The sequence below is a fragment of the Monodon monoceros genome, unplaced genomic scaffold (genome assembly GCF_005190385.1).
Source record: "Monodon monoceros isolate NGI ecotype Baffin Bay Population unplaced genomic scaffold, NGI_Narwhal_1 Super_Scaffold_1, whole genome shotgun sequence".
Taxonomy (NCBI): Eukaryota; Metazoa; Chordata; class Mammalia; order Artiodactyla; family Monodontidae; genus Monodon; species Monodon monoceros.
Window position 1 is genome coordinate 47,789,384 of NW_021703765.1, and position 23,855 is coordinate 47,813,238.

Here is a 23,855-nt window from a genome sequence, read left to right on the forward strand (position 1 = left end):
GTAACTCAAAGACAAATACTCTAAATTACAGACACTGAGTTCATGGGAAACATGAAAGTCCACACACAACTTCAGAGTTTTACCTTTTTGAAAACAACATAAGTTCTTACTTATCCAAAATAAAAAATTACTGAAGGTACAAAACGTTGCCCCAGGTAAACAACCCGAAAAGCCACTTTGCAGCCATCTGCCTTCAGGAAGGACCTATAGTATTAGGGTTCATTCCTTTGGTGCACACAACCGAGATGTGAGGGTTGGAAACTGATTTCATGTTAGTTAAGGAGAAAACACCCCGGAATTAAAAATTATCTTTGAATGAGTCACAAATTGAACTTGAAATTTAAGTCATAATCTCTAAAGTTGACTACCTGTATAAAATATGAAAAAGTAAAACCCAAAAACCCTACTTTTTAATAAGATTTTGGTTTTCATCGTAAAGAATGCTAAACGAAGAAAATTCACTCTGAAATGTAACAGTGCATTCTTAAACTTGAACAAAATAGGTTAGTTTTCATATGCTTTCACAGTGATATAAGAAATGACAGGATTTTTCCAAATATGACAAAAGTATACATAGTATACATGACAAAATGGCTGGCTTCTCTTTTTTCTAGATTAGCAGAATTCACCATGGTCACTGTTGTTCCTGATCTAGTTCCAGCACCCATTACCCTGTTTGCTTAAGCAAATGTCAATCTATTGATGCTTCTGTTTTCTCTGCTTGTAAGAACATCTACTCTGCAAGGCTGTTGGAAGGGCTAATGAGATACTGTATGTGAAAATGCTTTTTAAATTCAAGGACCCATTACAAATGTTGATTATTAACGTATGTGCTGGGCCTGGTACTAGATACTGAGCACAGACATGTAAATTAGCTTACAGTCTAATGAGGGAACGCTGACATCCATGTAATGCAGTAAATGCTCTGAAGGATGAAGTACAAGGAACTATGGGAACCTGTAGGAGACACACTAATAGGCTTGGGGGCTCAGACAAGAGTCTCTGGAGAAAATGACATCTAGGAAGAACTAAAGAATGGATATGAACCAGGTCAAGAGGCAGACGAATGTTCCAGGCAGAGGAGAAGTCAGTGACAAGTCAGCTACATTAAGGAGTTTGGATTTTAGTGCAATGGCAGTGGTAGGGGCCGGGGACACTGAAAATGAAATCAGCGATGTGTAATTCACATCTTAGTGACTGTATTTTGGAGAAGAATTACAGAACAGTGAGACTGGAGGCAGAAACGCCAGTGAGGGTTTGTCTTCGGCAAGTGGAGATAGTGGCTGGCCCACTGCATTGGCAGGGAAAGTAGATGAATTCAGGACGTATTTAACAAAGAGTCAGCGGGACTTGGTCACTGACTGATGTACAGTTTGGAGAAACGAGAAATCAAGGAGAACTGTGGCTCTTCTGGAGTGTCAGGAGACAGTACTCTGGGCCCATCAGTGGCTTCCTCATGGCTGACACCATAAGCAAGAGCAGAGGTGAAGCCACCTGGAGTGACATAAAGGAGCAAAAATGACAGGTGGCTTTTCCTGACTGTAACCGACAGACTGGTTTGTCAACTAAACAAGTGACACATGTGACTCCCCTGGGTGCTCCAGAAACATCAGAGGTAGGAGGATGCCTCTCAAAGTCTAGAACTTTTGCACTGAAAGGTGAAAGAAAAATCAGGAAAAGTGGATTATGATATCATTGTGACTTTATTTATAACCAAAGGCTGGGAAGCCCTGGGCTTTAAAAGGAGGTAACAGCTAAATTCCTGAATTATGCCAATGCAACGTATCTGAAATACATATATGAAAACCTACAAAAGCCCTTGCAGCATGGTCCGCTGTGGAAGAAGATAATTTTAAGATACCAAAAGAATATGCACTGAAAAGCTCTAATGATTAAAGGGCGTTCTATTGCTTTAAGAAACACGCTTTACATAATCAAAAGCTGTAAGAATCATTTAGTGCTTTAGCCATGTTCTAAACACCAAAAACCAAGTAAATAAACAATGTTCTAAGTAAGCAGCACATAGTTCATAACTTAAAGACATAGTACTTACATTCTTCTTAATTTTATTCTTGATTGTTTCAATTACTCCAACCTCTTCACTTTCACACAGCTTTTCTGTGGTTTTTAAGTCATCACATGCCAACTGCATTTTTTCTTCCTCAAATGTCATCATGGCATTCTTCCAAGAAAGAAATAAGGAAAGAATGAATCAGTAAGTGTCTGAAAATTTAGGCCAATTTATTACAACACAACTCCAAACTAGGGGGGAAAAACCATCTAAATGATTTATTGACAGTAAAAGAATCAGAATGTTACAGCATACCCTATTCATTAAAAAAAAACAAACTATAATCTCAATATGAAATAAGAACATACCTCTATTACACCAGCATGAAAAAATGTATGGTAACAAATGTCCTTGCAATTACTGTTCTACATTTTTTTTGTTATTAAACACAGTAACAAAAAAATTATATGATTTCTGACTGGTCCACTTAATTCAGTTTTTAGAACACAGCCTCACTGAAAGCACTTTCTACCCACGCATGGATCCCTGGGTTCATCAAGGACAGCACAAAACGCTAATGAAACATCAGCTAGTAGGTACTACTTTGAAAATTATCAATTATCAATCTTTTCAGGGACAGCAACTCCAATGGGCTCACTTTTAAGGAACTCATTTTTTATTGTCCCCAGTGAAAAATTCCACTGACAGCTTGTTTCCAAGCACCTGATCCTGGTAGATTTTTTCAGGTCACATTTGACTGGTAGAAATGATCCCTTGCTTTGTGACCACGAAGAGGGGTGGGATAGGGAGGGTGGGAGGGAGGCACAAGAGGGAGGGGATATGGGGATATATGTATACGTATAGCTGATTCACTTCATTATACAGCAGAAACTAACACACCATTATAAAGCAATTATACTCCAATAAAGATGTTTAAAAAAAAAATCATCCCTTCTTTGCTGAAAACCTGCTACTTTCTCCCAGAAGAACTGAGGTTTCTGAGATGAACAGGCTACAAGGGCAGAGACAGGACACCAGGTTCTTGGAAGGACCTAATTAAAGGCATCCAATTTTCTACATTGCCCAATTTATTTTAAAACCTAACTGCAACCTATTCTCTCAATTCCTAAATATTAATATTCAAAAATGCAAAAGTAACCGATAAACTTTAAATCTGCTAATTTAACCTGTCTTCTGATCCACATTTATTCAATAATTTTAAAGCAAACCTTTATTATCCAAAGTCTGACTTTTTTTTTCTTTTCAACTCTAATGCATTTTTAATTTTTGGAAAGGTCTTTCAATTATATTTTTATTTTAAAAAGGATTTTGGTTGGAAAAAATATAATGCTCTAGAAGATATAAGCATTTAATCTTTAAAATTAGGGAAGGGTATCTCATAAGTGTTGGTTAATAGGCAAAAATTTTACTCCAGTTTTAAACTGTAAAAGGTCTTCTACAATAGTGTATCTCTACAGCAGGTAACCACTAAAAGACATACATTATGTATTTGTTTTCCTCCCACCAAAACCTCTTCCCACATAAACTTACCAAAAAACTGACAAAGCTGGCTCCAAAACTCATTAATGGGCTACGATTTCTGTTAAGAAAACAAAATAACTTTTATTGTGAAATTTTATTTTAAAAGCATTTGACATATCAGGATCACTATATATTCCCAATAATTGGACAGAAGTTGTTAAGGTCTTCAAGCCAATTAAATTACCCTAAGAAAAAAGTAAAAGAGGCAAGAAGTTCACAGGTCTGTCCACCAGGATAGAATCTCCCCCCACACCTGATTCTTCAAAGCAAGGAGAACAAGGAAGTCACATTATAATTGACATTGCTTTAGTAAACCAATCCAACATCTGAAAACACGTGGCTAAAGGAAGATGATTAATATTCTTTTTATTTAAATTTTTATTTATTTTTTTTGTGCACGCCACATGTGGGATCTTAGTTCCCCGACCAGGGATTGAACCCACAGCCCGGGCAGTGGAAGTGCAGAGTCTTAACCACTGGACCGCCAGGGAAGTCCAATATTCATTTTTTGTTTAATTTTTATAAATTTTAAAAATTGAAGTATAGTTGATTTACAATGTTTCAGGTGTACAGCAAAGTGATTCACTTCTATGTATATTCTTTTTCAGGTTGTTTTCCAGTATAGGTTATTACAAGATATTGAATATAGTTCCCTGTGCTATACAAGTCCTTGTTATCTATTTTATATGTAGTAGTATGTATCTGTTAATCCCAAATTCCTGATTTACCCCCCCCCTTCCCCATTTGGTAGCCATAAATTTGTTTTCTATGTCTGTGAGTCTATTTCTCTTTTGCAAATAAGTTCATTTGTACCGTTTTTTAGATTCCACATACAAGTGACATCATGATATTAATATTCATTTTTTTAATGCAAAACATGTTCAAAACTTTCCACACATAAATTAAGTATTATTTTCAGAGTAGATCAAAGAGTTTTACCACTAAGCCAGACCTGGCAAACTCACTTATCCCATCCAAAGAACTTTAAGAATACCTCCCTGGAGTCAGTCATCACCCTGCTGTAATATACAATCATTATCCAATTTTATATGTAAACCAAAAATATGAAGCCAAGTCAAAGTAATACTAATTCAAAGAATATAAAAATATAAACATTCTGCTTCAAATTCACAACCAGTACAAAAATCCAAGTCTCTGTAGATGGCACTAAAAGGGAAAGTAAGTTGTAACTGCCTTCTTAAAAATAATTGTACTGCTTTTGTTATTATGTAAGTAATATATGGTCATTATTTTAAAAAAGCCAAGAACAATGTATTTAGTCAATCTCCTACTGGAAATTTAGTTTAAGTCCAAGGTGACCATGTGTGTATTTGGTGGAGGTGTGTATGGGAAGAAGGGAGTGTACATTTAGATGGATATATGCATACGTACGTACACACATATACCGCACGCTCAGATGAACATCTTTGTACATGTAATTTGCAAGGAGTCCAAACGTATTTTTGGGATAAACTGCTAGAGGTAGCACTGCAGAGTCAAGTGGAATGCACATCCGTTTTCCTCTTGGATGGTGGGGGTTATGTTGGGGGCAGGGGCAGGGATCAGGAACTCAAATGATTTGGAATGTTAACCCTCTGCTACAATTTTTTTCCATCTGCTTGGGACCTACTCAAATTCTACAGTGAAGAAGAGCTTGTTTACCCCCACTGCATATTAAACCTCCAAGAATTAGGAAGGTATCGTGACGGGTGAAGAATCCCACACCAGCACTCACACCCGTGAACCAGCTCCAACAGCACCTCTGCAAGCACGCGGCCCAGGCTCCATCCTCCCAACTCTGCACCTGATCAGAGGTCAGTTCTCCACTCCAGGGCTCTCCCCGGATGTGCCATTACAGGCTTCTACCCGCTACATTATAACCTGGGTTGTGTATGAAGGTCCCCTCTAGAATGCTCTTTTCTGCCTCTTCTCCCTCACCATTATTCCTTACACACAGCAGGCATCCAACAAACATGAATCAGTGAAGGAATGAAAGAGCTCCGCCTTTCAGGAACGTTTCAATCAAGAGCTGATCAGCCCAGCTTCCCCGTCTTTGCCCGCTCCGCGCTTACACCTTAGCCATTAGCCATCTGAGAAATGAAAAGATGCTGAATCGAGGGCCTAGTGTTGCTACATTTGCTTCTTGTTCTGGACTAAAATTAGGTTTCTGAGAGCCCAGGCTATTAATGATTCATGATGCCCTCGCCTAGCCCTTAGTACTTCACATACTATCTTCTCATTTAAGTGACAAATCAGCCCAAGAGAAACATTTTTCCCTCCTTGAGGTACTGTCTCCATAAACCCCAGGGCACCTGGGTGCATTAGCCACTCGATAATGAACTGACAGGGAAGCAGGAATCCTCATGCTGCATGTTACCTGGTGCTGTAAGAGCTTCATCTAACAAGGTTCACTTGTTTCCTTCACCTGATTTTATTTTTTTAACTCAACATGACCCAGATGATCCTACATTAACTCACCTCCTCTAAATCAATTGCAGCCCACACATGTGTTTCCACATAAAACGTATTCAATTTGGAGATTTGGGAATGTTTCCAAAGAGTACAAGGATCATTACTTCAACACTGATGCTGGGGGGATCATTACTTCAACACCGATGCAGGGGGCGGAGAAGGAAGAGGCTCACACTGGGAACCAATGACCAGCACAAGGGTGGAGGCGGGGAGCGAGGTATCAGGTAAAGGTTGAGTATAAAGGTAAGCATTAGAACCAAAAGACAAACCTTTCTAAATACCAGAAGTTACGTAAAGGAGATGGGGGGCAAGTGAAATAGACCACATCGTGAAAACCTCACTTATTTAAAAGAAGGGAGGATCTAAATCCATATACATACATGCGATATCGAAAAAAAAATAATGGTAAGTTAACCCATAAACATGTTTTTTAATGGATACCTACAAAGTGAGGGAGGGATAGGGAAGAAGAAACAAGGATAGAAACGAACCTTCTTTGTATATACCTCTTGTTTTGTAGATCTGACTTTGGAACCATGTAAATATTGTATGTCATAATATCAAATTTTAATAATGCGATCCCTAAACATTCAAATGTAAAGTGAATTACATGTACCTAAATGCCAACCCAATTGGTAAAATAACCACACAGAGTAGAAGTATTCCAAACGACTTTAAAATACAGTAATCTGACAGCACATCCCTATTATGAAATACCCTTAAAAAGACCCCAAAAGATTGCAAAACAAATTTTTGTTTTCAGTAATCATATTTTTACCAGTCAAGTTGGTACCATTATTCTACAGCTGTTGGGTATGTAGTTTGTGATAAAACAATGCCTAATTACGTTGGTGGGTTTTGTTTTGTTTTTGTTTTTTTTTTGCGGTACGCGGGCCTCCCACCGCTGTGGCCCCTCCCGTTGCGGAGCACAGGCTCCGGACGCACAGGCTCAGCGGCCATGGCTCATGGGCCCAGCCGCTCCGCGGCATGTGGGATCCTTCCGGACCGGGGCACGAACCCGTGTCCCCTGCATCGGCAGGCGGACTCTCAACCACTGCGCAACCAGGGAAGCCCACGTTGGTGTTTTTTGAAACCAAGGATTTTGTACACAGGAAAAAGGATAAAGTTAATTCAAAGCCTAGAAACAATGACCACCCAGTAGTATTCAGCATGGTCCGGCACCCTCTCTAAATACATTAATTAAAAGATCCACAAAGAGATGGCTAATTCAAGCTCAGGGGCAAGAAATGTTCAACAGCCTTGAGCACTGTGTTATAACAGAAAGCAAGGAAGTTTAAAAACTACATTAGGCTCTTGAAGAGGTTCAAGCCAAAGATGTAACAATTTGATCACCAATGAGGTAAAAACAGCAATGGATTGAAATATCAAATAATTTAAAACTGTAAATTCATAATGATACTTTTTAGTTAAAAAACAACTCAACAACTCACTGGCTGCCTATGGAGGATCCTAGAGAACCAATTCATTATTTTGAAAACTGTTAAAAAAGGGGAAAGAATAGCATTTACCACACCTTTTCTCAGAGTAACCAATCAGATGTGGGGTGGATCTCTTTACAAAAATGTCCTGGGCTAATAAATGAAAAGCAAATGACAGAATCAGAGTATCTTGTTTTGTAGCTGCTCCTAATCAATTAATGGATACGGACAGTGATCATAAAGACTGGGGACAATATTAAACTGACACCACCAGCAAAATCCAAGCTGTGGGAGATTCTACAGGACAAAGATGCTAGTTTCTTCAAGAACAATACAAAAATATAAGAGTCAAAAGAGACTGAAAGGGAGCTTGTAAAATATATATAAAACAACTGGGACATAAGAGACATAAAACAACAAATATCCTACACGTAACCACAGACATATACATAAACACATATATACACATACACTAGCAACAATCAGAAAGTGAAACTTTAAAAATTATCATTCACAATAGCATGAAAATATTAATAGCTAAGGATAACTAACAAAAATGTGCAACACTTCTTCACTGAAAACTCAAGACATTACTAAGGAAAATGAAAACTCTAAATCAGCATTTTGCAACAGTGGCATTCTTAATATTTGGGGCCAGATAATTTTGTTGGGCGTGGGGGTGGGCTGCACTGTGCCCTGTAGGATGTTGAGTAGCATCTCCGTCCTCTACCTACATGATGACAGGAGCACAAGCCACTGCCTCCGCCCACCCCACCCCCCAAGGTGTGACAACCAAAATGTCTCTAGACACTGCCAAATGTCCTACTGGGGCAAAATCAACCCTGGTTGTGAACCAGTAACCTAAATAACGAGATATACAATTCTTATGGATTGGAAGACTCATTACTGCTGAGATATTATCTTCTCTTTACACTGCACTGTAGCTCCAATGCAATCTCAAGCAAAATCCCGGGTGTGTGTGTGTGTGTGTGTGTGTGTGTGTGTGTGTGTGTGTGTGTGTGTGTGTGTGTGTGTGTGTGTGTGTGTGTGTGTTGACAGGTTGATTCTAAAATCTACATGGAAAAGCAGAATACTTAGAATGGCCAAATCAAATTTAAAGAAGACCAACAAAGCTGGAGGCCTACATTACCCAATATCAAAACTTAATTAAAATTAAGCATTCCTGGTCACTCATAAGAGACTGAAAAAGGCAAATACACATATCAAACAAAGAGCTCATCTTGAGAATACATAAAGAACACCCATGAATCGGTACAAAATGACTGGCAACCCAGTAAAAAAAAAAAAAAAAAAAAAAAAAAAGGCAAAAGTCTTAATAGGCACGTCACAAGAGAGGACATCCAAAAGTTAATAAGCATATTAAGAAGTGCTGAAAAGCACTCATTATCAGGGAAATACAAACTAAAACCAAAATGAGGCAGCACTATATGCTTAGCAGACTGGCCACAGTTACAAGGATTGATAATACCAAGTGGTAACGAGGCTGTGGAGTAACTGAGTCTCAAACGCTGCTTAGCAGAATCTACTAAAGCTGTGCACCTGCTCTACTAAAACTCATCCACGTGCCCGATCTACTGAGCACATGCCAATCAACGATTTAGTAACTTCACTCCTAAGTAAATATGTACAACAGAATTGAATTATTATGCCCCTAAAAGACATGCATGGTTTTTAATAGTCTTATCCTTAGTAGCCTCAAACTGGAAACAATTCCAATGTCCATCAACAGTAGAACAGATCAAATAATTGCAGCATATTCACTCAGTGAAATAGTTCATAGCTATGAAAAAGAACTACTGCTAAATGCAAAAACATGAATTAATCTCATAGACGTAATGCTGAGTGAAGGAAGCCAGACACAAAAGAATTATACTGAATGATTCCATTTATATGAAGCTCAAAACCACTATTCTGATCACTAATGATGACAGAGTTCAGAACACTGGTACCATTGGGGGGATACTGGGAGCCCAAGGAAGGATGCTGGAATGTTGGAAATATCCTTTATCTGGTTGTAAGTAGTTACACTGTGATATTTACATATGTATGCAGTCTTATACAGAAAGTTGTTCCTTATGAAAAAGAAAAAATTAAAAAGAAAAATTAAATCAGATAAATGATCACTGATGGGTATTTGATTATATTAGTGAATTAATATTAATTTTTTAGGTACAGAAGTGGTATTATACTACATTTTAAGGACTATTTTTTTTAGAGGTGTATATGATAGCATTTACAAATAAAATGATGACTGAGATTTGTTTCAAAAATAATTTGAGGGCTTCCCTGGTGGCGCAGTGGTTGAGAGTCCACCTGCTGATGCAGGGGACACAGGTTCATGCCCCAGTCCGGGAAGATCCCACATGCCACGGAGTGGCTGGGCCCGTGAGCCATGGCCGCTGAGCCTGCGCGTCCGGAGCCTATGCTCCGCAACGGGAGAGGCCACAACAGTGAGAGGCCCGCGTGCCGCAAAAAAAAAAAAAAAAAAAATGCTCCCCAAAGATGATGTTTTTTGAAATCCTTTGATGAGAAGGACTCTAATGGTCACTGCCATAGTCTGCTTTTTGAAAATGAAACACCAGTAATGAAATGGCTTAAAATTTTCTCTCTGTATGAAAACTCTCCCAAAGGTAGGAAAATTTGAAAATACAAAGAAGCAATGGATGGTCTTTTTCTAAATTTATGAACATCGCCATGGAAATTTTAAAAAACAAAGCTTCTCCAGCAGATTAAAAATTGGACTGATGAAGATTTTGTTTCTTAAAATACTGTGGGAGGAAATGTACACATTTGATTCTCAAAGGAATATTTTTCCATTAAACAAATGGGCATAATTACAAGAAGACAGTCCCTAACCAAATATGTTTCTTCAAATGTAATTTTATCCCCCAAACATAGTGGCATTTTCCATTTTTCTGAAAATGTTCTATATTCATATAATGTTGACTTTTCTCCCCTTCAAATGTGCGGGGAGGCTGGACTTTGTATATTACCAAGGAAATCCAGGGCCATGTGACCCTAATCAGTCCATGGGAGTCACCTCATCTCATTGCAGCCCTAAGATCTCAAAGCTGAGGACTGAAGAAACAGTCACCTAAATCCACACCCCCTACCCTGACTGCTCTTAAAAGGCCTGTGCCTTTCCTGTGACCCATGCTGTTTTAAAAATCACGGTCCCAGAGGATCACGGGGGTCAACTTCGTACAATCACCGATCAAGGCATCATTAAATGCTTCTCCAGAAGCCTCACACCATTCCTTCAGAAACAACTTTTGCTAACAGGACAAGTGATATCCTCTGCTCTGCCTAATATTTCCAAAAATGGGCTTTAAGGAGACTAAACTGATTCAGTATTTCACTTTCTTTCTAAAAGTAAAGTAAAATAATGTCAACAGAAGAAAAAAGCTAAGTCCATGAAGCCATTCATTGCACCATTATCCAGAATAAGGAAAACCTGGGTTTAAAAAACAACTGTCTACATAGAGGAAAAGCTTCATGACATTGGATTTGGCAATGATTTCTTTGCTATGACACCAAAGCACAGGCAACAAAAGTAAAAATAGGTAAGTTGGACTACCTAAATGTTTAAAATAAAACATTTCTGTGCAAGAGATATAATCAACAAAGTGAAAAGGCAACCTATGGAATGGCAGAAAATATTTGCAAATCACACCTGAAAAAAGAGTTAATGTCCAGATTATATAAAGAACTCCTGCAAGTCAACAAAAAAATCAAACAACCTGATTAAAAAGTGGGTAAAGGACATGAACAGATATTTCTCCAAAGATGATACACAAGAGCCAGTAAGCACATGAAAAGATGCTTAACATCACTAATCATTAGGGAAATGCCAATCAAAGCCACGAGATGCCACATCACACCCATTAGAATGGATACTATCAAAATAGCAGAAAATACACAAGTGTTGGCAAGGATATGGAGAAATCAGAATCACTGTGCACTGTTGGTGGGAATGTAAAATGATGTAGCCACTATGGAAATCAGTATAATGGCTCCACAAAAAAATTAGAAATAGAATTACCATATGACCCAGTAATTCCACTTATGGGTATATACCCAAAAGAACTGAAACCAGGAACTCAAATTTTTGTACACCCATATTCTAGCAGCATTATTCATAATAACCAAAGGGTGGAAGCAACCCGAGTGTCCATTGATGGATAAACGGATCAACAAAACGTGGTGTATATTTACAACGAAATATTATTCGGCCTTAAAAAGGAAGGAAATTCTGACACATGCTGCAACATGAGTGAACCTTGAGGAAGGACATTATGCTAAGCGAAATAAGCCAGTTACAAAAAGAAAAGTATTGTATGATTCCACATGAGGTACCTAGAGCAATTGAATTTAGAGATAGGAAGTAGCGTGGCTGCCAGGGCCTGCAGGGGAGGAGAGAATGAGCTGTTGTTGTTTAAGGGATATAAAGTTTCAGTTTTGCAAGCTGAAAAGAGTTATGGAATGCACACCAACTGTAAATGTACTACACACTCAACTGTACTCCTAACAATGGTTAAGATAGTAAACTTTGTTATGTATATTTTACAATTGAAAAATTTTTGAAAATGGAAAGCAGTCTACAATAGAAAAAAATGACTCATTAAAAAAACCAGATGGAGGGCTTCCCTGGTGGCGCAGTGGTTGAGAGTCCGCCTGCCAATGCAGGGGTCACGGGTTCGTGCCTTGGTCCGGGAGGATCCCACATGCCGCAGCGGCTGGGCCCGTGAGCCACGGCCGCTGAGCCTGTGCTCCGCAACGGGAGAGGCCACAACAGTGAGACGCCCACGTACCGCAAAAAAAAGAAAAAAAAAACAAAACAAACAGATGGAATATTATAACCTAGAAAAATCCCTGACAGAATTTAATATGAAAACAAAAGCTCTGTGTACACTCTGTTCCAATATGTATAGACAATAAAAAAATGAATATTTGTTGTGAGGGGCAATAAGATTAAAGGTGATTTTGTCAATGATAAACGTGTGTACATGGCGGAATAAACAGTCACGACTGAAGCTACACTACTAGTCATCATCTCTGCCTCAATAATGTCACCACAGACATTCTCTCCACACTCAGACATCTTTTAGAGAGAAGAGTGCGTCATTTAAGTCAATTTACTTGTTCTAAATACTCCCTGTGATTCAGTTGTTGCTTTGACACAATTTCTCAACAGAATATATCATCCAGCCAGTCAAACAGAATAATGGGGTGACTCCATAGCAAAATAGTCAAAGCCTGCTTACGTGGCAGTGAGTTATTCACTTAGCGACTAGCTGTGCCCCGCTGTGGCTCAGAGCACCATTAACAAAAGGCTGATAGAGAAATGCCCCAAAAGAAGGAAAGAAAGACACTTAATATATGAGGTTACTCCCCAAACAATCTGATTTTCCAAAAACAAATGCAAATGATTTGGGCATTGCTTTTTATATTACCTATATAAGCCTTGTAAATAAGATTTTAAATGCATCCCTTTCAAAATAAGAGAGGAAGCCAGTAGGACATCAAAAAGAACACATTTTCTTGCTATTTGAACAAATTATCTTATTAAAAATTGTGTTTTCATTTTTAATAGTGAAATCTTTCCTCTACCTAGCTAACTCCTCCCTACACTGCTAAGAAAATAAATAAAAAGCTCTATAGTAAGAAGTTTATAATAAAACCGAAGTTAAAATCTAAAACATGAAGTCACTATTCCCTAGATTAAGGCTTGAAATGTTTAAATTTCAGGGGATGCCAGCCACCTGAATGCAGACCTCACTTGATTTGTACTTGTGGGTCCTGAACGATTGGCTCAATTTTCACTGTCCCGTGTTTCAAGTTCTCTAACTTTGAGTACATTGTGCTATCAACAGGTAAGATGAACATGATTCTTCTGCGATGACTTCTGTTTTCCAAATATATTGATCTAACTTTTTTCTTTTTTTAAACACTACTCAGAAATGGGAAACTCTCCCAGTGAGCTACTTGGAGGCTTCAACCCTCATCTGAAGATGTTGCAGCGATAATACAGACTAGGATGTCTGGCCTCCCTGAGCCGAAGAGCATAAAATTCTTCTCACTCACTGATTAAAGAGACGGAAAGTTTTCTCTCTCCTCACACCGTGAAAGCAAGGAAGAACAGCAACGTTCTCAGCACCTCATTCTTGCACCATGCATTCAACAAACATGGTTAAAGAGAGCATCTGCCGTGTGCAGAAAAGGATAAGCGTCCTCAGAAGCGATGAAGGAAAACTCCAGACCATAAGTGTAGAAAGAAAAGTTCCCTAACTCCCTCAGATGGTAGCCAAGGAAAATAAAATGTGAAGTGATTTTTCTTGACATAATTTATAATAGTTAAGAATATTTTTCAAAAGGAAAATCTAATTATTCTGAAAGCATCTTAGTTAAAAAGTACTACAAATGCTTCTTTTACGTATTATATACAGCATCCCTAGGTCACATATATGATTGGAGAGCATCAGTGGAATGTTCCCTTTGGGCTTGTTACAAATTGGAACATAAAATTCAGTATGTTTTTTCTAGAAACAATAACTTCCATAAGGAATCCCAGTGGATCTATTCACTCAGCATTCACCAAGTATCATCCTCCCAAACAGATTTAAGAGTTAGGTACCCAGGTCCATGCACCCCACTGCTCCACATCTTCTACTTCTCCATGATAAATTTCCAATTTTAAAGCAGCTTCCCATAGCCCACAGCCACCTCTGAGCCTACACAGGGAAGGACTGAAGTGTCGAGTTTATCCAAGTCAAATGGTTAGGACAGTGGTTAAGAAATCAGGCCCAACAGAAGCAATACAATTTACTATCAGAGAAATAATGGGGGGGTTTCCAGGCTGCTCTTTGTTTCCATCAACAAAGTTATCCAGGAGAAAACTATACTTTTCTTTTTTAAAAAAAAACAAACAAACAGATCTTTAATTTGAAAATCATATACCCAAGTCATAACCAGATAACGTTCTGCAGTTTGAAAGAAAGTAAATGAAAAGTGACCTCTTTTATACATGGTATTATAGGAAAAACTCTAATAAGTTGTTTCATTCATCTGTACAAATTATATACGCTGATGATAAAGTATACAGCAGGCACCGTGCTATGCACTGGAGATACAAAGAGAAACGCTCATAGCTCTTCATGGAGCCTATGCAGTCCAGTTTGGCTGCTAGAAACATTGCAGTAATAAATGGTGACAGAAAGTGGGTAGACGGTCGATTTTATTCAAAGTCATCCTTTGTAACCATACTTTTCATGGATGAACGAGGCTTCCTCGAGTATCGGATCTGATGAAATCTAACAAGGGCTACTTGCCAACTTTGACTTCCACCTTCTCTTGTGTTTCTTAAAAGAATATATTAATAAGCCTTTAACCACTCTCTATTGCATCTCTATATTTTAAGTCTCTGCAGAGTGCTTACTGTTTGATATTTATCTCATTATTCATTTACTTGTTTGAATAAATGAAAGCTCCCCAAGGTTGGCACCCCACCTTTGCCACGTGCCACTATCCTGACCTCATAGGACAGAACCTAGCACATAACTGGCCCAATCCACATCTGTCTAATAAACCAACCACCCATCTCCTATGAAGTCTACACTTCATGACACTTCATCTGATGGACCATCCTCCACAGGTTCCAAAAAATTCCCAGAAGTGAGATCATCAACTTGAGCCCATTAAAAACTCTGCTTTCACTAAGAAAAATAAACGTGCTTGTTTCCTTGATCAGAAGATAGCAGTGGTGAATTTCATAGGAAGGCTCTATTCTTACTTTTCAGACACAATTCAAAGTGTGATCCTCGGGCAACGCTTCATCTCAAGGACAGCATGTGTCTAAAAACATGGACCATGGCAGTCATTCAGTTTATGACTTGATTTGTGAGTGTTTGGAACAGGTCCAGGGTTCGGAGTTGTGTTTATCACGTACCCATCCTTCTTAGGGATTTTAGAGTCTCTAGTGCTTCACCAGCCAGCCCCAGGGGCACCCCACGCAGCTTGGGGGTATCCCCGGGCCAGGAGGGCCACCAGTCCCCAGGGAGTGGTGCGTTCAGCAATGTTCGCACTCACAACCACTGCAGTGGCTGCTTGCTTTTGTTACGTGGACTGCTTGTGAGGTGGCCTTGCATCTTACCACGAAATAACCTTGTCATTCACTGCCCAGTGCCAAGAAGCCATGAAAGCCTCTCACTGGAAGCAGTGAAACCATCAGCTTACAGTAGGGACTTCTGGGGGGCAGGCTGAGACTCTGGAACTCCTCCCCACATAGAGGCAGAAGCAGCAGGAGCCTGGGTGGTCTGTCTCTCCCCACAGCTTGAGGCAGTAGTTATCTACAGGTTAATACAACTAATGAGCCCCTCTCCGCACCACTGAAAAAATAACTGGGCCCTTGAACCTGACTTCCTATGGATAACTGTCACATGGAAACTTCCTATGCACAACCGTTTCAATGGATGCATTTCTAGGACATCCCTGCATTAAGAATGCATCCCCTGCACATGGCAAGATACCCCTCAAAGCCACTGTGGTAATTTAAAATACAGACTGGTTCTACAATCGCGTGGCAAAAACAGGACTTCACTTCTGAGGCTCGTCTCTGGTATCCTGCAAAGGAAGAGCTGGCAGATTCAGGGGTATGTCTTAGACTTGGGGTGGAGGGAGATTTGGGAAACAACTACAGAAGAGAAATGGTGAACGGGACAGAAGCCACGGAGTGCTTGGCCTGGACCGGGAGGCTGGGGAGTGGAGGGCTACCCTCCCAGAGTCCCAGGTGGGCCCAGCACCCCTACAGCCAGGCCTGTGAGGAGGGAGATGAGGAAAGACCCAGAAAGCAAAGTGAAAGCCAAGGAAAACAGTCTGGCCCCGAGTCCCCCATCTTTTAACTTCCAAATGATTACTTGAGTTAGAATTCACTGGTCTAATGAATATGACAGACTATGTAGCATGGTGATATTTAGAAAGTAAAACATCTACATAAAAAGTCTGTCTTGAGACAAAAGCAGGGACAATTTTTTAAAGTTTCCGTTTTTTTTTCCATTTTTACTCTAACCTACAAAATTTCCAAATCATGATAAAAACAATGAGAAGGGACTCTCATGCTCTCTTGCCTTGGGCTTTGGCACACAGGGTTCCCTGACCATCCCTTTCCTCAATGGATCCTGTAAATCCTCTGGGCTTTGGTCCAAAAAGGTGCTGGCTCCAGACCACCCTTCCTGGTCCCTCAGGTCAGGCTGGAGCCCTTCTCTGGGCCTGCACTACTCCTTAGCCTTTGCCCTTCAGAATGCTACTCACACAGTAGCACTGCTTTTCCCACCGAATGGTGCCTAACATGGGGCTTCCATCTAGAACGCCATTCATTTGTTATTGAATAAATGAGTGAGTGACAGAGTAAGTGACAGACTGAGTGACTGAGTGAAGGAGTGACTGAGTGGAGGAGTGAGAGCAAACAAGGAAAAGAATAACTAAAAGAAGGCAGAGAAAGTGGTAGCTGTATGTTGAGTTATGTGAAGGGTGAAACTGTGTATTTCTTTTCATGTTGTCAAGCTGTTTTACTAAGTGAAGAAATTTATTAAACCATGGCTGGCATACAGAAGGTAAAATGTAAGTATTTACTGAATGAGGGTAACAAATAATGGATTGGTCTACGAAAGAAAAGCGTAGACCATACCTAAGAAGCTACTGCTGACAACGGGATTAATACTTGCATAGTCTCTGGAATATACAAGATGCTTAAAATGATTTCCTGCCTTTATCGTTAGCTCTCCTTGAAACATTGCTCTACAAGTATATATCTTGAATTGTTCACCTTTAGGACTCTAAAAGTTATTTATGGTGACATTATAAAGGCAGGTTCTGGAACTAAGACTCCTTTTATTAATTAATTATAAATTTTCTCTTGAGTTGGCAAAAATCTTAAGAACTACATAATCATGTACTGATATGGTCATATTATAATTGTATTTAATTTTTAACAATTTGAAATTTAAATAATTACATGTGGTTTTCACTAAGAATATAGTCTACAATAGGAAATACGAATCTATTTTTTACCCACATACTTATAGTCAACCAAAGCCCCAACAGAACTCCCTGCATTTGAAAAGCCCACTTAAGACAAAACCAAACTCAAAACAGCAATCACTGATACTTCCCATGAAAGTAGTATCTTAAAAGACAATTCCTGTGATGATTTTTTTTTTTTAACAAACAGGATTATAGTGCACAAAAAGAAAGCAAGAAAGCAATGTTTACTCAAATGAAGTTACACTAAAACTAACTGCTATTCCAGAAGAAGAGAGGTAGAAAAAAGGTTGCCTCTTTTAACCAAAACTTTATATGTAATTCAAATGTTTATCACATCATTCTTTTTAAAACAACAAGTAATTCAAATCAGAATGGCAAAGCCCTTTAATTGCCTACTCATACTGGCATGACTGCCTTCAGGCTGTGTGCAGCCTTGCGTAAATGAAAAAGGGCAGTATGTAAAAACGCCTCATTTGTTTAAGGAAGTCAGAATAGGGTACTTAATTAACTTTAAGAAAATCAATTCACTCTCACAAGCCCTTAACTGCTTGTGCAATTATCTATTATGTCTTACAGTTTATCAAGTACTTCAAAATTGCAAAACGTTATAACATTTTGCAAAGTACATGTATTTGTTTTCTAAATTCACTGGTTTATTAGCCTCACACAAGTTATTAAACTGTAATGCTATATTTTTTATTTCTACTCTAGTAGAGGCACTATCAGAGTACAAAACCATACAAAAAGTAAGAGATAAAACCTATCTACAAGAGATTCTATTCAAAACAGAATGAAAACATTTTTCACCAGATTAAAAATGCTGTGCTGATATTTGGGAAAGCTACACAACAGATAAAAACAGGCAGAAGAGACTACTACAAGCAACTGTATGCCAATAAAATGGACAACCTGGAAGAAATGGACAAACTCTTAGAAAGGTACAATCTTCCAAGACTGAACCAGGAAGAAACAGAAAAACCAAAACAGAACAGACCAATCACAAGCACTGAAATTGAAACAGTGATTTAAAAACTTCCAACAAACAGAAGTCCAGGACCAGATGGCTTCACGGGCAAGTTCTATCAAAGATTTAGAAAAGACTTAACACCTGTCCTTCTGAAACTATTCCAAAAAATTGCAGACGAAAGAACACTCCCAAACTCATTCTATGAGGCCACCATCACCCTGATACCAAAACGAGACAAAGATACCACGAAAAAAGAAAATTACAGGCCAATATCACTGATGAACGTAGACGCAAAAATCCTCAACAAAATACTAAATATCTGAATCCACCAATACATTAAAAGGATTACACGCCATGATCAAGTGGGATTTATCCCAGGGATACAAGGGTTTTGTCAATATCCACAAAGGAATTCGTGTGATACACCACATTAACAAGTTGAAGAATAAAAACCATATGATCATCTCAAAAAAAAAAAAAAAAAGACAATGTATCAAATAAACATGGCTAAATTAATAAAATGGTGTTCCATTTTCATACACTTTCCCTGTTCCTCTGTAGGTCCTGTCTCCAATATAGAGCTATTATATTTTATAGTGATCTTTTATGATTCCAAATATTAACAGTGGGTGATATTTATTTCCTTCTTCAGTAGTTTTATCAAAGTATCCAATAAAGCCTCATATAAGTGAGAGTTTGGTTGTTTTTGCTGTTGTTGTGGTTAAAACGCACACAGGCTTTCCTCTCTGTACACCATCTGCCCCTCTGCTACAGGAAGAAATGAAAAAGGAAGAGAGGGAAGGAGAGAGGAAGAGAGGGAAGGAGAAAAGAAAAGAAATACTATACCATAGTCTAAGACTGATATGGATGACGATTTTTAAGAAAAAAGTGATATTAAATATAAAGTTGAATACATTTTATAACCATAAAAAACGATTTATGAAAATAATTCTCAACTTAAGAAAATATAAATCAATGTAAATATACATCTGATTCAACTGTGGGCTTTATTAAACTAATAAGGTTTTCAGCAGAGCAGCATGAATGTCCTGCTAAAACTCTATATAATAAGAAGCTGATATTTAGAGACAGCTAAATAGTTCAGTAAATTATGTGACATGAAAGTCAAATAGGTTATTTTAAAACAAAAAGAAAACACATTTAAATGGATTTTTTTCCTGAGGAAGCATAGCTGACATATTACTTTGCCCGTGTGCACTCAAATACACAACACTTAACAGTGACTGATGGGAATGAAAACTGGTGCAAACCTTTTGGAAAGTTCTATATTTTTCTATTGATCTTTTAAGAGACTTAAAATTATTTCTAAGAATCTACCTGAAGAAAAATGAAATGCAGAAAATTATTTCTACTCAAAGATGTTCATTATGCCAGAATGAAGACAGACTGTTAGACAAATTGATATATTTACCTAGCAAAATATTATTTTACCCCCGAAAAGTATAAATAAGGAAGGGCTTGCTCCCATGTGTTTGAAAAAGCATGGGCTCTAGGAAATGGCCCTGAGTTAAAACCTCAGCTTGACTGTGAACCGACTGTGACCATAATCAAGCTACAAACTCTCAGCCTGTGTTTCCTCGTTTGAAAATCTGATGTAATTACAGTTGACCCTTGAACAACGGGGGGTTAGAGGTGCTGACCCTCTGTGCAGTCAAAAATCCGAGTACTGCTCTCTCTGCCTCAGAAACAAAGAAATTGATAGATGACTCACTCAAGGGCAAGAAACTAAAAGAGTTTGACTAGAATGAGGACTCAACCCTAGTTCTTTTGATTCAACATACCGTGATCTCTAATTGAACACAAACTTTTCCACATATTTAAAGATCTGTAAAATGAAAATTCAGGTACTGTATTTATTGAAAAAAATTCATATAAATGGACCCACGTGGGTCAAACCCACATCATTCAAGAGTCAACTGTATACCGCTCTATATGGGTATAATAAGTAAACGAGAAAAGTACCTAAAATGCCTTGTTTGAAGCCTGGCATGCAGTTATCATGCAATAAATCAGTTACTCTGTCATAAATGAAAAAGCAGAATACAAAGTAGTATGTGCAGTATGACCAACTATGCAAAAACATTCACAAAAGGAGATAATTTGAAATCTTACCTATGGGTAGTGGGAGTAAAGAGTGATTTTTCTTCTTTCTACTTTTCCTTTCCAATCGTCAATAAATAAGCATTTATCTCCTTTACAATCTGAAAAGTTTTTAATTTGATCACCGTAAGGCATAGTTTTAAAATGTGCATCTAAAAGCAACATAAAATACTAATATTTAATTAATTTTCATCCATTTACTTACTCAAAATATCACAAATATCTTTTGAGCACCTATATGCGCCAAACACTATTCCAGGCACTGAAATAAGACCCTTTGCATGAAGGTGATGTTCTGGAGTGCGAAGACTGACAGCGAACAAATGCATATCTATTGCCAAAGCATCAATTCTACAGGGGAGCCTATAAGCACTTTTTAAATGGTATTCTTGGCATTTATTACAACCTTTCAGTAAACAAAACTTAATATATCAAAAAAATTTTGTCTGTTTGTTTGGTTTTTGGCTGCGCTGCGCAGCATGTGGGATCTTAGTTTCCTGACCAGGGATCAAACCTGGGCCCCCTGCATTGGAAGCTCCGAGCCTTAACCACTGGACGGCCAGGGAAGTCCCATAAAAATGTTTTTAAGTTGTAAAATTTGTTTTAAAAGTCACAAGAAGACAGCATGCTGGAACAGGGCTTCTCAAGCTTTACTCTGCATTCAAATCCTGCCTTGTTAAGTAAAATGCAGACTCTCATTCGGGTGGTCTGGGGTGAGGCCTGAGATTGCACATTTTAACAAGTCCCTAAGTGATGCTCATGGGCCCTGAATCACATTCTGAGTAGCAAAGTCTTAGAGGCATCGTTAGGATTTTTGCTCCAACAAAGTGGTTTAAGTTGACAATGCTGGCAGACAGGGTCCTGCTAACTAAAATACTCTGTATTCTAATGTCAACCTTTTAGAAAGGAAAAATCGAAGACATCGCTAGTACCTCCTCCCAGAAATAAGGAATTCTTGTATTAACTAAGGTCTGCTTTGCTGAACCAAATTTAAGCTCCCATTCCCAAAAGTATTTCAGTCCTTCCACTACGATGGCCAACTCCTCGTCCTCTCCTGGCCTCTGAGAGCTGAGGGTCCTGTCTTTCTGTTCCTCCCCTTCCCTGTTCCCTTCACACCAGCCTCCACCTCGGGCCTCACATCTCATGCTGGCCTCCCCCAGACTCCATTCCACACAAAACTGCCGCAGAAGCCACCTTCCCTGGGGATGCTGTAACATGCCATCTGCCCTGACCAGCGGCCTCTGTCCATCGTGCATCAGAACAAACTCCTGCCACACTGGACCCTCACGGTCCCCCAACGGTCGGGCCCTCACCAGCTTTACGTCTCATTTCTCGGCTCTAGCTCCACACACGTGCAAGCCCTGAACCCCCCTCAATCTGATCGTCTCCTCTCAGCTTGCTCCCACCTCTTCTTCACGCTCGATTCCAATCCTGAAGACAATCCATGTTTTTCCATGGTGCCTCCCTGTGACCTGTGCCCACACCATGTCCACAAAAAGAAACCAGAATTCCTAGTTTACGCCATGACTCCAGCAAACTTGGTTATGAAACACGCACACACGCAAAACTTTTTTTTCCGTCAACCTCCATTACAGCCGTTTCATTCCCACAGGTGAAAAATCCAACAGCTGGAGGTAAAGAGACTTCTGGCAAGAAGTTAACATGCTGTCCTGACTTGAGATGCTGGACGTCAGAGGTAAATAAGCCTGTGAGGAATTCCTTGAAACACTTTGCAGGTGCAAAACCACTTCTTCGATCCTGAGCCTGCTGTGATCAACTTAATGCCACACACCTCAGATCTTCCTCCCATCGCAAGAGCTCCCCGCAGGTGCATGCCTGCATCCCTCTGTGTACCCTTGCTCAGGGACATCTATGGGCCTAGGGGTTATGGAGCAGGACCAGAAATCCTCAGTAAGCTCCGAGAATGAGATGGCATGAAACGCGCATGGAAATGCCGAATATGGGACAGCATGGAAGGCTCCTCATGTCTAGGGCTTTGTGTAAAGTGGCACAGCCCTAGCAGAGCCTGGCTGGTGTCCGGGACACTCCAGAGCACCTGGCCTCCCACCCCAGCACGGGGCCTCGGTGTCTCCCGCCCAGTACATGCTCAGAAGGCTCGGGTTTTTCCTCCATTCTCTTTCATTTTTCAGTGTTGACTAAGTGCTCTATAACTTGCTTCTCTAAATCTTCATGTCTAAGATGGGGAGGAAGGAAAAAAAGGGTATCACTGAGTAGTTTCTGATTCCACTCCTTCTTTCAACATATGCTGCTTCCGTTGAATTTAAGCTATCTCTACAAGTTTTACTTTCTACTACTCTTAGTTTGCTTCATAAGTGTCTATCTTTCATACATGTAATGCTGTATAACCCCAGCGAGACGCGAAATTTCCTGAGGACAGAAACCATGTCTTATTTCCCCCATATAATTTCATTTATTTTATCATCAACATGTGCTGCTCTGCAGGAACTGCACACAGGAAGTTCTATGAGAGGCACGGTCCCTGCTCTCAACTGCTCACAGACTCTCCCACAATGCCTCAGTACACAGGTATGGTCAGTACACAACTGGCTAACTGGAAAATCCCTGCGACCTTAAATGCCATTAGGCACACCCCTTACTTATGCTGTTTCAGTATAGAGAGTGTATTTTTGTGTTAGTCTTTTTATGTCTTAAAACTAAAATTACATCACATATATATATATGTGGCCCTGCGAGAGAGATTTGGCAATATATATTAACACTGATTCTTCCAACAAATAATTCCACATCTAGACACATAAAATACCCAGATAATGTTTTTCACGTCAGACATGTATAAAGATGTTCATTAAGCACTGTTAGGGACCCTAAAGAAATGGAACTCACCTAAATATGTTACTGGTAATGAACAAGTACATCATCTACTTATATGATATAAACATTATGCTGAACAGTTAAAAAGATTACATTTGACATATATATCAACATGGGTAGACTTCAAAAATAAAAAACCGGGTGAAAAATACAACCTGCAAAGGATCCTCATTATGTACATTTAAAAACACAGACATATATGTTGTTTATGGAGAGAAACGTGCAACAAAATGTGTAAATATGAACGGAAAAGACATGCCAAGCTGAGGACAGTGGGGAGGGAACCAGGGAAACTGGCAGTGCGTTGGAACACAAAGGGGATCTTAACTATATCTGTAATGTCTCATTTCTCTAAAAAAAAAATCTGGAGTGGTGAGTGAATATGACAAAT

General features: G+C 39.1%; 1 protein-coding gene across 4 annotated transcripts in view; it reads right to left on the bottom strand.

The window, feature by feature from the left end:
* TTC39C (tetratricopeptide repeat domain 39C) overlaps positions 1-23,855 on the bottom strand; it is a 101,146-nt gene that overhangs the window by 49,554 nt on the left and 27,737 nt on the right. For 3 of the 4 annotated variants that reach the window (XM_029231344.1, XM_029231346.1, XM_029231347.1), the window contains exons 2-3: positions 3,563-3,611; positions 2,054-2,182 (exon numbers count right to left, since the gene is read on the bottom strand). In XM_029231344.1, the coding sequence (XP_029087177.1) occupies positions 2,054-2,182; positions 3,563-3,611 (178 nt within the window). Of the gene's footprint in view, positions 1-2,053; positions 2,183-3,562; positions 3,612-20,623; positions 20,713-23,855 lie in introns of all 4 variants that reach the window. The other variant, XM_029231345.1, reaches the window with a different exon arrangement.